The sequence below is a fragment of the Meles meles genome, chromosome 14, assembly GCF_922984935.1.
Source record: "Meles meles chromosome 14, mMelMel3.1 paternal haplotype, whole genome shotgun sequence".
Classification (NCBI taxonomy): Eukaryota; Metazoa; Chordata; class Mammalia; order Carnivora; family Mustelidae; genus Meles; species Meles meles.
This window is the reverse complement of record NC_060079.1, coordinates 7,819,466-7,836,113: the sequence shown is the minus strand read 5'-3', so window position 1 is coordinate 7,836,113 and position 16,648 is coordinate 7,819,466. Positions and strand designations below refer to the sequence as shown.

The 16,648-nt window shown below is 43.0% G+C and overlaps 1 protein-coding gene across 1 annotated transcript in view; it reads right to left on the bottom strand.

Annotated features, from left to right (window-relative positions):
- The window catches only part of LOC123925147 (phospholipid-transporting ATPase IB-like), a 596,799-nt gene that overhangs the window by 149,216 nt on the left and 430,935 nt on the right, over window positions 1-16,648 (bottom strand). The window contains exons 29-30 of the mRNA XM_045978322.1: window positions 13,425-13,547; window positions 11,269-11,347 (exon numbers count right to left, since the gene is read on the bottom strand). Coding sequence (XP_045834278.1) covers window positions 11,269-11,347; window positions 13,425-13,547 — 202 coding nt within the window. The remainder of the gene's footprint in view (window positions 1-11,268; window positions 11,348-13,424; window positions 13,548-16,648) is intronic.

Here is a 16,648-nt window from a genome sequence, read left to right as displayed (position 1 = left end):
TTGATAAGGTCTGCGATTTTCACTTCTACATCGGCCTCAGGCGTGTAATGGTAGAAAATGGAGTTTCAGATCTTCTTCCTGTTCAGTTTAGCTCAGGGGGGTTTTCCTAGTCTCAGTCCATCTTCCTGAATGGAGAACAATGACCTGAGTGCCCTGAAGTTCTACCTACACAAAGCCCTGATGGAGTCCAGAGTCAGCACTGACCCCGATGTAAGAGTTAGAGGGGGTATGAGACTAAACTGAAAATCGAAGTTCACAATCATGGTTTGACAACTTTCTGAATTTCCTTTTAGTACGACTATTTCAAATGTTGGCTGATGCATGGACTAAAAGAAATGAACTACACAAAGCATTGGTCTAATATGAAAGGCTTAGAATGTGTTTCAGGTTTTATGGACATAAACAGAAAACTGTTACATGTAAGAAATTCTACATCGAAAAGAGGGAGCATATGATTCTATGACTCACTCTGTGAGCCCTTTACCTATATTTGTATACCTCCTAATAATACTAATGTATTACCATTATTAATGTTAGTACATGATAACAATATATGTAAAACCCCTTTGCTATTCTAACAACTATATGAACTATGTGAACTAGTATTACCTGCATATTTCAGATGAGAAAACCAGGGCGGCAAAGAGAAGTCAAATGACATGAAAAAGGTCATCCACTTCACAACAAACTGTAAATAGGGTTTGTTTTCATTACTGAGCTAGAAAAGATGGATCCCAAAGAACAAAAGCAAACTCCAAAAGGAAAAAATATATATATTAAAAAGTACTCCTTTGAAATACCAACACCTAATGGGAAAGCACTTGCAGGAAAGAATTAAGGCTGACAGGTCATTAGCTTCCTGTGACAGAGCCTCTGGGCCACCCCGGAACTAAACACAGGGCACAGCAGCAGCCCTGAGTTTCTCCACCTTGGCACTGCTGACGTTTTTCCAGATTAGTCTTTGTTATGCAGGATGGTCCTGTGCATTCTTAGATGTTTGGCAGGACTCCCCGCGCCCCCCCCCCCCCCCCGCCCGCCCCGTTCCCCTGGGGGATGCCAGGAGTCCCCACGCCATAGCTGTGACAAGGAAAAATTTCCAGGCATTGCCACATGTCTCCTGGGGGCCAAATCACCTGGCCTGAGAACGGCAGTATTAGAGGGAAGACAAAAGACAGTATATGGAAATGTGCAGAATATACTGAGGTGAGAGCATCTAATGTACAAAGGGCATTGCCACATGTCTCCTGGGGGCCAAATCACCTGGCCTGAGAACGGCAGTATTAGAGGGAAGACAAAAGACAGTATATGGAAATGTGCAGAATATACTGAGGTGAGAGCATCTAATGTACAAAGGGGCCCTCTTCTCTCTAGTCAGACTAGGAGAGAATGCAGTGACCACCCCCCGCCCCAGGTGTCCCACCATCTACAGGAAGAAACAGCGGGAGCCTTTAGTACAAAGTGATGCAAGTCACAATGCCAGATGGCTCTTACTTAGAAGGGGGCAAACTCTGGGATTACCTGTGGGACTGAGAGCTTGCTTATGAGGACAGGACCTCCATGAAGACCCTTAGGACTACTGAATGCTCTGTGGGCAACTTGGCGTAAAGAGAAAATAGGGAAGACTAAAAGACATTCTCCAAATGTAGCTTCTAGAGTTTTATAATGCACTAATTTCTACCTTTGTCAAGAGAGTATAACGCTCACTGGCATTAAATACAATGTTTACACTTGAGGTAACCTGTATATGCTTAAAATAACTATTGGAGAAGCCAGGATAAACCTTTTATTTCTGTTCATCATTTTGGAAAGGTAACTCAGCACTGTATTTCAGTTTTCTGCTGAGGAAAGGGCAGAGGGCAGTTTTCTCCTGCCCCACTCCAAACTCCTACCATCTGGAAAAAATTTATTCCTTGAAGGAGAAACTCCTAAACCAAGCTGAGATTCTGGGACCAGCCAAAAGTCTTGAAAAGATAGCATCCTTTAGACAAGTCACAAGTTATCACTCTGCACACCCTGTTGGGGAAATTCCCATGGAATGGATTGTTCTCTTACGGGTTATATTTCAACTGTTTTAGAAACAAATACCTGTGGGCATCATCTTTGTTAGATCCTGCCAATAACATACTACTGACGGAAAGATCAGAAGTCCTCAGAAATCATTTGTGACCGAATGCAGCAATATGCTACAGCTTGCTGATAATTCAAGCGTGGAAAAGCCCATTTAGACTGTCCAGCGTATTCCTGAAGCACGCTGTGGACACACTCTTTCTTCCCACATTGCTTCAATTTAATAGCACTGTTATGATTCCCACGCTCCACTCAGGAAAACATCTTCTTTTAGTTTAGTAGTTTAGCTGTTATTATTTTAGTCAGATATTTAAAATTGCAAGTGATTTTTTTTTTTTTGAAAGGGAAAAAGCAACCCCCAAACTCAGGTGAGTGGTTGAGTTCCCCAAGCCAGCCTTCAGAACATTATCAAACCAACATCTGTGAAAAATAGAGTGAGAACATGACTTCACACAAAGCAGCAAGGGGAGGCAGAGATGGCTACTTGGGAGGAAGGAGAGGTGGTGAGAAGGGAAAGGGCAATGCAGGCAAAAAGGCAATCAGCCTGCACAGAGGCGTGGAGGTGAACCCCCCCCCCCCCCCGGCTGCCCCCGGCTGGGCTGCGGGGTGAGCTCTGTGCAAGGTAGGGTGGGACGCTGGTGGTGTGAGGGCAGGGGCCAAACCTTGCCAGGCTCTCAAGAGCTCCCTCAGAAGAGAAATCCATCAAAAGTGCATGTGGAGAGGCTTGATCTCACCAAATCTTTGTTTTCCTATCTTAACCAGCAGGACGCTCAGCAATTCCTAACAGAAACCCGTCATTAGCACACAAAGGCTTAACTGAGCAAGGAGGACAGAGGTAAGAAGGATTAAGCTGCCTATTGCACCAGAACAGCTGGCATTTAACCCAACTGGGACCAGTCAGCCTTTTGCAAATCGAGGATCAAATTCACCCAGATGAGAGATGTAATGAGAGAGGAGGGCATTGCCTCTTCCAAAAGTCCATAAAAAGATTTCCATAGAGTGAAGAACCTACTAGAGCAGAAAAAATTCCCCATCTACCCTGATATAACGACACATTTAAAATGATTTTACTACAGTTCCATGTGATCAAAAGTGTTAACCAAAGTGACAGAGTTGGGGACACTGTCCCTGGCAGTCAGCTCATTCTCTTGGAGGCTTCAGGATCCACTGACCCAGAGCTAGTGCGTGCCACTGTTCTTGCAGATTTTTATTGTTTGGAAAATCTGCTTGAATCCAGGGGTCAACATAAAGAAGGATTAGCCAAATGTCGTTTAGAAATAGTCACTGAAACAGACTGTTGTGAACAACTGGGACAAAACCACACAGACCCTCACATTAGTAGTGACGGCCCCAAATGGTTGCATGCAAAGACCTCTCTGAAAATATTTGTGGGAAAACCCACGACTCGTAAGGCAAGTACGCCTCATTTTCTAAGCAGACGGAATGATCAGGGAACTTACTTCAGAATATTCCAAAGGGCTAGGTTGGTGACATTTTATAAAGATGCCATTTCAATGAAATGCTCATTAAAAGCATGACATCACTACCCAGCTAAACCACAAGAATGCACCCAGAAATGGCTTGGACAAAAAAGCAAAATCTGAAGACAAAGTTATAACACGGTCCTCTATGGTCAGGGAAGACAGGATGTAATAATCAAGAAAACAGATGGGGTGAATTTATATGTGCATTTTTAATGAAGTAAGAATCCATGGAACACCTGAATTACAAATCACAGGCACCTCACTCACATAGGACTCAGGAGGGAGAACTGAGGTGGAGGGGCACCATTCCCTTGACACCCAGGCACCTGCCAAGAATTCTGGCTGGAGAGTGGATGCCAAGTTTCTCCGGCTTTCCCATTCCCGCCCTTTGGCTTCAGAACTCTCAGCAGCTCTGGCTGAGAGCAGCCCTTATTCCAAAATACGCCCAGGGTGTTGCCTCCCCACCTTGCTTGCTGGGCCTCTCAAGCCTACAGATGCTCAAAGGAGGGACTCCACCAACCAGGTACCATTAGACTAACATCCAGAGTGAAGAGGTGCTCCAAGTTCCAAGTAACTCATTTACAGACAAACTTTTACAGCTCACCCTGCTCAAACCTGGACTGCCCAGGCTCTAACTGAAACTATTCTTCTTGCTTCCAATGCTACGTATTCACGAAGATAAAATTTATTTTTTCCTTTCTCTATAAAGAGTGGTATAAAATATTGGAGAGAGTTTATAGGAGGTTGAGTTTATACAAGTGTTAGTGATTATAATTACATTCATAACCAGTGCTGGGTTAAGTTCCTGGTTATATAAGCCTTTTTGCTGGATTTTCTCCTCTCTATTGCCATTACTGATGGATAAAGTGAAGGATACGAAACTCAAATTTCAATCTGGGGTTTTTTTTTCACTCTTGTTTACTAAAAATGGATTTTAAAAAGGCAGTTTAAAAAAAACGGGTGGTAACAATGATGAGACGTGAACTTGATGGCCGATGTCAAATAGCCACCTGTGTGGCCACAGACTTGTCTCCTGTTCTTGGGTGCACAGCTAAGTAAAGTTCCTTAGCTCCTTGTATCCAGGTGGGCCCCTGTGACCAGTCCTTGCCAATCAGACATGCGCAGAAGGGATGGATCCCTTCCCAGAGATGGTCAAGAGCAACCACTCCTTCTCCTGGCTCTGTCCCCTACTAATGTCAAGGCTGACAGTGCAAGCAGTGGTCACGCATGAAATGGAACCTGACTGTACTGAAATGGACCCCGAATTTGTTTTAATGAGGTGTGGTAAGATACGTAGACAGAGAAATGATTGTCACGAAGGAAGAAGTTTATACTTACAGATCCCTAGAAATATGAGGCAGGGATGCCAAGCAGGGCCACAAGGGAAAGCATCGGGGTCAGTAAGGACGCAAAAGAGGAAAAGAGAGAACATGGTCCAGAGTCTTTACTGGGGTTTTCAGGGGATGGAATGGACAAAGCTGGGTAGGTACGAGGTGTAAGCTTAGGATTGGATGGTGTAAATAATTTCAACAGGCTCTGTGTTATAGGGGTGATCCCTAATTGTGTGGCATCTGACCCCGGGGTGATTTAGGGCAGGGGGAATACTTCATTGGTGCATGACAGTTCAGAGAAGAGATGGCTGGGGGTGTGGCCTCTGGACTGGATGACATGAGTATCAGAGACATTCTTGCAGCGGGGGGGGGGGGGTCCATTTCAATACAGGGGGGCTCCATTTCATGCATGACCCCTGCGTGCACTCTCAGCCTTCCCATCAGTGGCGGTCAGAGCCAGGAGAAGGAGCCCTGGGAGGGGCAGTCTCTCCAGGATCAAGGCCCCAGTGAACATCAAAAATGTGGGAAAAAAATATTGGAACGTAAGAAAATATGCTCAATGCAGTCTCCCAATTGACGTGACATGAATAAAAAATCAGCTTTTATTGGGACACGCCCCCAAGATGTGGGGGTTGTTCCTTACAGTTTATTCCCACCCCGGCTAATGCACTTCAGTTCAACTTCTCAATTCGACTTTCTGATAAAGTTATAAGGGTTAGCGAAATTGGGGAACTCTGGCTCACGCTTCCTACAGCATGACACCAAACCCCGACTGTGTCAAATACATGTAACACGGGGCTTATTAAAAGAGACCTTGAAACCTAAAAGATACTTAACAGCGGGACTCCAGCCCAATTCTGGGTTTCCAAACACTGGTGCCACGGATTTGTGAAGCAGAACACAAGGTCCGATCTTTCCTTCAACAGGTCATTGTGTTTATAACAAGCCCAAATAAAACAACAACAAAAAAAAGTTCTGAATTTGGAAACTTGGGTTTTATTTAAGTACATCACAATGGGGTTAGTAATGAGGTATTTTAGATTTATAAACTATAGTTTCATTTGTATGAGAATCAAAAAAACTTCCAAATTATTCCATCTTTCTAGTTTTTAGCAGACAAGCCCCTTTCACTTCACCTTTGTGCTTGGGGGTCTTGGGAAGATCCTCCAGGACTCTGTCCTCTCAGCAGGGGTTCCAGAGGGCGGAGGCCAGGTGGAGTGAATTACTCCCCTTTCTGTCCCATTTGGCATTTAATGTTCCTCCCCAGATGTTTCCATCGATTTCAGATCTTTTCGAATCTGACAGAGTAGGGTGGTGGCTTGTAAAGGGGAACAAAGTGTTGGCTTCCTGTCTCCCTACCTTCCTTGAAAATACAGCATTTGGTTGGGAAACTCTGTGGCTACCATAGCACCTTGTCCCAGCAGGCCCAGAGCTACGGCCATCAAGGACAGTATTCACTAACGCCATACTGGTTCCCCATGGGATGCCTGGGAGCCAGGGTAGGCCTGGCACAAAGAACAGACTCATTTAGCTTTTCCTTCCTAATAAATAACTGAGTTTAAGAAGTGGCAGTCCTCAGAGAATGGCAGTCTTGCCCTAACATCGCTGAATGTGAGGGAAGGCTAGTCATTGGGATTTACGTGACATAAAATGGCATGATTTGCAGTACCACGTACAGATCAGAAATAGTTCAAGCTCAAATGACCCAATAATGACATAAGCAGAGACAAGCAGGCTATGTTTCATCTTATCCACGTGCACAGTTTATAAAACTAGTTGTCTAGCAGCAAAGTCATTAAAAAGTATAAAACTGCCTTTTCTCGAAATTCTCAAAAGACCTTGCTGCTTAATTAGTGCCAATAAAATACGTATCCATATGGTAATTTTCTTTCTGAAAAGGGGTGGGAATGATTTCCAGGGTGTGGGCTGTGAGGAATTGAGAAACAAAGGTTTTGAGGAATTTTTCTCTGCTGCTAAGTATATTCTCTTTCTCCTCAGCGCCCCCTTAAATTTCATCAAGAAAAATCTGAAAATTTCCTTTTTTTTAAGTCCAAACTGATATTACTTTCTTTTGCCAATAACCACATTCCACTTCAAGGAGGAACACTCAAATATGCAGACTGGACTCCACCAATGGAAAACCTGAGTGTGGGCTGACACCAAGGGTCTTGATGAATTTCGGGCCCCACAAAGGTGACATCTCCGGTTTTAACCTAGACTCGCTTTCAGATCAAAGTATGGGAGCTGCAGACAGGCCACGGGACTGAGCGTAAGATTGTGATGGTTGGAAGAAATCTGATTTGCTGAATTGCTTGAGTGGAAAAATTTATTTTGAAACTTGAAATGAATCATCACAAATTCCATCAGCAAAGGAGTGCTTTGAAAGGTCTATCCAAAACCACGCAAAAATAAGCAAAGCAAAATTCTTGGAACCTTTCTAAGGAATGAACTACGGGCTCACACCTTCTCGAAAGTATTTCTTCCCAACAATTATGTGCCCAAAGTGAACAACCCTGGTATGTAAGCCTCTAAGCCGCTCTATTTATAGTGGAGAGAGAAGCTCCTAGTAAAATCCACCATCTTTGTGACATAATCCACAAAGTGTGGAACAATGAAATGAAGGGCTCTGGGGACCTTAGCCCATCAAGCAAAACTCCTTTAGGGTCCTGGTTGTGAGACGGAGTCTGGGGGACAGCTTCAGGTGGGACTTGGGGGTGGACAGAGGCACTCCTCTGTTAGCTCAGGGTCCCCCAAGCCTTGAACGTGTCTCAGTTCCTCTCAAATCAGTGCCATGTTCCTGTATTTCCTTGGGGGTGGGGTGCTACACCATTATAAATGGTGATTCAAAGTGTAACAAGAGCTCAGAGTTAAGACAGTAAATCAGCACATATAAACAATCCCATCAGCTGCCATATCCCTATCTTCTCAAACTTGCAATCTTTCTTGATTTCCACCACTGACTTTCTTTTTCCCCCAACCCCCAAAATCCATGCTCTTGCCAAACATCATGTGTTTTTCTACACAGCAAGTCTTCCTACCTCCTGCCTCTCATTGGGAAAAGTCTGTACCCAGGTTTTCCTAATCTGACCCTCACCTAACCCTAACCTCCGGCCTTCCTTCCCAGCCATTCCCCCCGACCTCTCTGATGTAGTTGTCTTGACTAGGGGGTGCCACTGCTGGCCCCAGAGGGGACATTGGGAATATGTCAAGACGTGTTCTGATCTATTAGAGTTGCACAAGGATAGGGAAAGAAAGAGGGAAGGTTACTGACATTTGCTGCCGGCATCCTGAAATGCTCATAAGGGCGCCCAACGAAGTTAGAATCTGGGTTTCCCCGGCCCTGCATTGGGAAATACTGCCCATGGCCTCTTCAGGTTCTTGCATGCCTGCCTGGTTGGCCCAGAGTGCTCTCTCTCCTCACCTTTCCCCACACCTGCCCTGCCCCACTTGATCAGCCCCTCCTTGCCTTTCAAGAATATAAATGTCTCTTCCTCAGAAGAGCCTCTGGACTAGGTTGTGTCCCCGTAGCCCACAGCACACTGGCCAGGAAGCAGCAACGTACGCATCTCCAGGTCATCAGCTCTGACCTTCCGAAAGCGGCCGGGGGCAGGAAAGGCAGAATTTCTACGTGTGCACTCTCAGGGTCTGGCACTCTCAGGATCACTGATTTGCCATGATTCTGCTGAATCAACAGATTCTCAAAACATACTCCCTGGAAGCGTGTAAGCACTTTCCCATTTCCCGGGTGTTAATCTCCTTACACACTCCCTGTAACACCTGTACACACAAGTGTTCTTGCCTCTAGTTCTCCTTCTACCTTCCGCTTTTATGGACTTGATACATTCATTCCCCAAAGGGCTCTGATCACGATACTCTCCTTGATCTAAAATCTAGGCTGACTCTTCACCTAACATCTTAAATCCTGACTTCTCAACCTCACATTCAAAACCCTGTGCTGTCTAGTTTCCATCCACCTTCTCAAATCTTTTCCTGACCTTCACCCGTGAAAGGACAGACTTCTCACAGCTTCCCACGTCTGCCCTGAAATTCCCTACATTGTCCGGCTCTTCCATCCATTCCTACACCTCTCGATCCTACCTGGACTTCCAGGCTGAGCCTGGATGTTACCTCTTCTAATAAGTCATTAATAATCCCAAAAGAAAGGCATTTTCTCTCAGCCCTCTGAAAACCCATAGCATATCATCTGTATTTTACTTGGAATTATTTTCTACTTTGTACTATTAGTTTCCATGCGTGGATCTAGTTTCCCTACCAGACTACAAACCCTTTGACAGTAAGGCTACATTGATCCATTCACCTAGCACCCTTAGAATCCACCCTAAAGCCTTAGACATAAATATTACACAAATAAGGTTAATGAGCAATGATGCAATCAGCTTTGCTATGCATTAGTGAGAATTTAGAAATTAATTCTAAAATATTCATTTGTTAGAACAAGTCAACTCATGAACAAGAACACCAATGGCCTTCTATAATTCTCTGCCAAATATAATTAATATTTGCAATTTATCTCATCTCATACAGTTGCACTCAATAGGTTAACATTCACAACAAAATTAACAGAAAGCTTCTACGCCAAAGGCTAAATACATACAATAGAATAATGACATTGATGATGATATGATGATAATACAACCTGGAAAAACAACCTATGGGCTGCCTACTAGGTAAATCACCAGATTTGAGGGAAGCCGATAAGGGTGGCAGAAATGGACTTGAAATTCACTTGGTGCTGTCTCTCAGGTAAATTAGTAACTTTGGGGAGTCTATCTGTTTTGAAACACAGGCTATTTCAGGGGAATGAACAGATTTATATAGTGGCATCTAGCTAGACTATCCCAATTCCACCATAAATAGCAAGCCGCAATCTCAACACACATAATCCTATCTCCGGGACTGGAAAACCATCACTTCTACTGCAGAATGGGCCACATTAGAGCTTTTTGAAGCAGACAACTGACTGACCATCTTATAAATTTTCTGAGGGTCCAAAGGCAAGCACTCTGGAGTTAGGACCAGAGTGCAATGTCTAGATGAGAAGGGTAAGGGGCCTGGAGATGGTACTTGTGGTCCAGTCCATACTAGTCCCTGTGTCTTCCTAAGTATGGGCTCAGGGATAACAGGACGGCTGTCCAGATAGTTCTTACGCTCATCAGACAAATTGCTTCCCAGCCCCACTCCATCCTGCTACGGAGATGGCAGTTTCTATCACCAAACCGGCAGAGCTTCTAAAGCAAACCACATTCACCACTCTTCTGTTTGTAGCCCCTGCTCACTCGAAATACACAGAAATCCACACTGAGTAAAGCTGAACCACAGGTGAGCTTTAGAGTTCAAAGAACATGATTTTGCTAGAATGCCCCATGTGTTGGAGGGCTAGAAGTAAAACGTTTTTATTTCCTGATCTAGATACTTAGGGACCCTTGAGGGAAAAGAGGGTCAGAAGAAACTCAAAGAACGGGTCATAGGCTGTAATAAATTGGCAGGGCATGCATTTTTTCTAACTGTCTGTATTTAATAGGTTAAAGAATATCAGCGAGGATGAATCATTTTTGTTTGAAGCACAAAACAGATTGACATAGAAACAAAGAGGCTTGGAAGCTTTATATTCTTTGGTTCTCTGAACAATAAAAGGCCTTGTCTAGTCAACATTTTGGAGTAATTTTTCCCAGGGGGATTATTACTATTTGAGAGGGATGAAAGAGTAGCATTCTCATGATCCATTTTTCCTTTTCTGAGACTAAAAGATGTGTCTCTTTAGGAGGGAACCTCTTGGATGTATTAAGGAGTGTGAACAAATACAGGCAGCCACGTTTCTCACACGTCCTCTTCCAGCTGGAGGAAAGACTAAAACCAGCCAAGAGAATCGGGCCTCAAACTTTAAAAGTCTGCTTGAAAAGTGTATATCAAGGAGAGGGGACTCTTTCAAGAAATGAGGTGTAAGGTTAGACCCTCACAAGATTTGAGTGACTCTGCATACAGGTATGTGAGGTTCGAAAACGAAAGCCCAAGCAATTAACAGAATATGTCAAACTTGGGGACGAGAGGCATCAATGTTTCACTCTAGCACAGTGTTTTGCTTCAAGATCCTCCACTCAGTTATTAAAAAATAAAGTTTAGAATTCCTAGCATTTAAACTCTCCAGGCAACTGGAAAGAAAATGGGCTCTCGGAGCCAGAATGGATGAAACCTACAAGCTATAAACCTGAGCCCGAGCTCTCATTAGATTTTAGGTATGTTTTTCTTCTGAAATGTGTTCTTGTGATCTCTCGGGCTGCAGAACTGGGAAAAAAAAATTTGTGAACAACTGGCACCAGAGGGACCGCAGAGCTACTTGCTGACAGTTGAAATCATGAAGCCGTTACCATGCTCCAGCGCTTTCATGGGAAACCAGAAGAGGATGAGGGAGTGGACCAAGGCGTTGATGCAGTGACCCCAGAAAACCTAAGGGAAAACAAACCAAGGGAGTCAGGAGCTGCCCACAACTCTTGACCTCTGTGCAACTCAACAAACGCCTCATTGTGAAGGATACTGGCAGTGGGCTGCGTCACTCCAGAAGTAGCATAGTATTCTTGAAGTTAAAAAAATACTCGTTTCCTCATTTTTACATACAAATGACTGCACTATCTCCAGATAATATTACCTTGCTACAAAGACCTAAATATATATGCCCATATACGTGGACCAATATACAATCTGTCCACATCCAAAAAACGATTTATAAGCCCTTTTTTTTTTTTTTTTTTTAAGAATCCTAAAAAAGACAACAGACTTTTACAATCATCTAGAAAGAGAAAGGTGTTAGGTCAAAATTGTTAACAAGAGACAGAAACTGTGGACTTCCTGAAAGCATTAAAAACACTTTAAATGTAGATTCCTACATGGTGCTCCCATTCTTTTGTTTTGTTTTTTAAAATCCCTCCCGAGCAACTTGTTAATTTCCAGGAGTTTGGTTAATGTCATGCACATTTAAAAATTCTCTTTAACACTTGAAAGGTCAAACAGAAGAACACAACATTTAGTTTCTTCTAAATTAAGGTTTCATAAATGCACTTCAATCATCTTTTTACTACTGAGCTGATAGAACTACTATATTAAAGCCAGCTTGAATTTATTTAAAAAATCTAGATTGTTCTGGGGATTGTCGTATAGTTTGATCCTAAATAGCGGTGGGGAAGCAGAAAAATGAAAAAAATAAGACAATGGGATTTTCCCATTTTTAAGTGTTCATTTTTTTCCCCTTCTCCCTGACCTCTTTACCCACCCCCTCAAAAAAAAAAAAAAAAAAAAGTCTCTAAGGCGTCTGCAAATAAGTCTCAAGAGAATTCTCAGATCTACTACCTTTTAAGTGGGTCCATTCCCTACTTACTTCCTATCTTACAGGGCTTTTGAATTCAAGCTCTTTAAAATAGAATATTTTAAATGCAGAGCCAACAGGCCATGCTTCCCATTGACAAAATCATAGTAAACAGGGACTGAAAACAGTTATTCATCCAAGTCTTCCTGTGTATGGAAGGCAGTAAAACCAATAGGATCCATTTTGGTTTTTTCCCAGGCTTGGGAGTGCCTATTATGCTTTCTTCAAAAGAAGACAGCTCTGAAGGGAGATTATCAATAACACCGGCTCAAAACGAAGGCTTCAGAGGTGGTTCTCTTCTGGAGGACTCCCCTTGGCATCCTTACCCAGGCCCCGGCGGCTACCCAAGCAGATCACGCATACCACTGGTGCCCAGTAATTTCACTGACCTCTGTTAAAAGGTTTCAGTGAACCTCTCGTTAAACATCCTAATCCCCTCCTGCACAAAACCCGAAGACAGAAGCATGGCAACACAGGCGTCCTGCACCGAGCCTGGCATGTGTCTTCCCTTCTGGCTGGGGCCCTCGACCTCTCTGCCATTTGGCTGTGACTGGCAGGCCCCATGAGGTCCCCTTTGCCCGTCTTGACTGTGGAATCCTGGCAACACCCAACCCAGCTTCTACTTGGCCCTTTGCAGGGTTGCTGACACCTTTTAGGTCTAGAGGCTTTCTCGTTTGATTTTCCAGTCTGATTGAAAAAAAAAAAAAGATACTACGACTGACTCGATTTCTGTGTTGACATCTGGCCAATTTTTCTTGCTAGCTAAAGAAACATTTTCTTTTAAAGGAAAAACCAAGCCAGGGTGGTAAGAAGGCTCTGTTAGGCAAGCTCCCAGCCCTCCTCAATGCAGGGCTTTATGAAGGGTAAGGGGAGTCTCTGACAGCTGATCCAAAAGGCCCCAGGGCCATGGGTGCTGCTGGCCACATAGGGACAAGGGGAAAGGAGTCAATAAACAGGAACTAAACGTGCAACACAGAAGCTTCCTTTCCAGCTGGCATCTTGAATTCACAGGCCTGCTATACTGGGAGAGGGTGGGCGTCTCACCTCTTCTCGAATGTTCTCTCTAATGCATTAGCTCTCTCACAGGCAGATAACTAGAGCTGGAAGACATACAGCAGTGCTTATGCCCTTTTGAAGTGACAATTCTGCAATAACACTGTGTACCTTTGTGTTGAAGCCTTCTGCATTCTGGGTGATTTTGTAGAGCTGTGGGAACCTGAGCATGCTTTCCTGGGTGCAAGACCTCTCGAAGATTCCCAGCGTGAAGGGTGGTAGTGCAGTGAAAATCTGTATGGAGAACAATGAGCTGTTAAAAGAGGACGTTCTGATTCGCCTGACTTAGGTGTTTCCGTTCTATGGAATGATGACTTAATTTTAAGTCAAGTCTGAACCTGAGCTTCAATGATTCACAACTTCCCAGACACCCTCCAAACAAAGAAAGTGCATGAACGACTGTTTTTGTTACTTAATCAGCATAAATGAATCCATTGGACATTGAAAACAACACCATAAATATATGATTAGCTAAGAAATCATGTCATATTAACAACTACCTTCCTTTGTCAAATGAGCGGTGATTTAGGTGGCTTTGTGAAGTGTTGTGCTTTTCGTGATCGTCGGCTCAGGCACAATTTTACAACTTCCTATCCTGATCTTATACTCAGATTTCAGGAAGCATGATGTACTTCATCCATTTATTCACCTGACAGACATTTATGGGGAATGAATTATGGGCCAGACACTGTGATAAGCACCAGGAATAGGTACGGACGTTTAAAGACAGAAGAAGGAAAAGAAGCAGGTCCCTGACCTCCAGGAATTCCGTCTACTGCAGAGCGGGAGACGGGCAGCCGGCAGCAGGCGTATAAATAAACACATAAAACACAGCACTCTGCAAAATTATTCATGGGGAAGAGCGTGGAGAAGGAGAAGGGAGAGTCAGGATTCTGGGACCAAAGAGTGCCTGACCTGTAAGGTATTGGATCTAGGACATTTGGCAGGAGGAAAAGGAAGGTCAGGGAGAGGGGCAAGAAGGAAGGACTCCCCTGAAACAGGAACCCCTCACAAAGCTTTGGGTCTGAACACATATGGTATGTTTGGGGGTCGGGGTTAGAGTTCTACGACATCCAGGATGGTGACTGGCTGAGGACAGGGCACAAGACAAGACTGGGAAGGAGACAGCAAGCTCCCATGAAAATGAGTTTCTTGGGCCAATGGTGCCTTCTGAGACTTTTGCCTTTATCTGTAATCTACAAGTGGAGGAAGCCCAATAAAACTTGAAGGCTCCTCTTCTACCTTGGAACAGAAAGGTAAACAGCCCTGGGATGTCAATGTTCTCCAGATTTCAAGGACAAAAGTATCAAGAGTGGTCGTACTCATCTCTCTCCCAGAAATACAAGTCATCTGTTTAAGGGAGATGCTCCTAACAAATATCTCAGAAGCTTTGCAGACTTAGTACATCAACTCTCCCTGTGGTTTTGTTGAAATGTGCTGTCATGCACACTTGATACTGCCATCCTTGTTTGTTTGTTTTTTTTCTTTCCTTTTTTACTTGACTTTTTACCCACTTCAAATCATCCTACCCTTCATCAATGGCCAACTGCCCAGTAGGACCTACCATATTTCCATATTTTCACCCTGCTTACAACATACCACATACACATATGTATACTGTTTAGGAATCATTCTTGGTTATTACAGAAACAAAGCACAATTACACATTTTTCATCATCACATTTTTTTCACAAAACAATGCATGATGGGATGCCCTTCAAGTCCCCTGGGCTTGACACTGACCCAGTTTTCTCACGCCCACATACTAATCCGTAGCATGCATGCACCATGTTCTCTAAGCTATTCACCTACAGATAGGCATTAATTTCTTTCCAACTCTTTGTTCCACAAACTTTGCATCAAAAAAAAAAATCTATGCTATATTGTAACATATACACTTTATCTTTTATTTCTATGGGAAGGTTTCCCAGAAGCAGGGTGGGGAGTAAACAGATACAATTATTTCAAATTTTACAAGATGCTGCTTGGTTGCTTTCAAAAACATTTACCTTTCCTTTTACAAAGGACAACAGTAATCTTGTCCCTGCTTCTCTATCAGCAATGGTGTTACATTTAATATTCTCCAGACTGAAAAATTGGCGATATTAACTCTTACTTTAAAAAATTTACATTTGGGGGCACCTGGGTGGCACAGTTGGTGGAACGTCCAATTCTTGGTTTCAGCTCAGGACGTGATCTCCGGGTCCTGGGACAGAGCCCCATGTCCAGCTCTATGCTCAGCACGAAGTCTGCTTAGAATTTCTCTATTTCTATGTGCCTCTGGCTCTCCACCCTCTGCACTTATGCATACTCTCTCTGGCTCTCTCCCTCTAAAATAAATAAATACATCTTTTAAAAAAATTCACATTTCCCTGATTACTGATGTGCTCAAGAATGTTTTTATTTACTTGTTGGACACGTGGATTTGCAATTTTGTGAACAGTCTAGTCAGGTCCTTTGTCCGTTTTCTATTTGTGGTTTGTCCACTTTTCTAAGAGTTCTGGGATTATAACAGATATCCATTCTGTCTTTGTATTATATAGTTCCATCCAAATGCACTCTGTCTCCTGGCTTTCTTGATGGTTTCTCTTGCCATATAAAAGTGCTTAATTTTTATATGGTCAAGAATAGCTTTGAGTGTCCAATTACAGTTATGAAAGTTTTCAGGAGTTTCTTGCAGGAAGCTTACAGTTTTAATTTTTCACATGTAAGCCTTAACATATCTGGAATTTATTTATCTATGTGGTATAGGATAGGAGTCCAATTTTATTTTTTTCCAAATAAAGAGCCAAGTTGTTAGAACAAAATTAATCCAAACATTTCCCATTTAGCTAGACTAGCACCTTTGACATTTATTATATTCTCACATATTACAGATCTGAAATCCAAAACTGGAATTTACTTCTGGATTCCCTAACTGCCTAGTCCAGTTTCACATCAGCGTCACATTGACTTGGTTACAACAGGCTTGTACTACAGTCCGATGTTTAGTAAAAAGAAGTTGACCCTTACAATTGTTCTTTTTTGTACATCTTTATTCTCAGGTATGTGTTAATTCTATTTATACTTTAATATCATTTTATGTAACTGCCCTCCCCCCCACCAGTCAGTCACTGGGGTTCTATTGGAATACATAAATGTATTTATCAATTTAGAGGAGTTTTTTTTATGATATCACCTTCTCATATGAAAGAATAATATGCCTTTCCATTTGTTCAACTCTATTTTGTATACTTCAAAAAGATTATGGATTTTTTTTCCTACTTGGTACTATAAAAATTATTCCTATGCAATGTGTATGAAAGCGATTATTATACCCTTGCATTTTTAAGTGC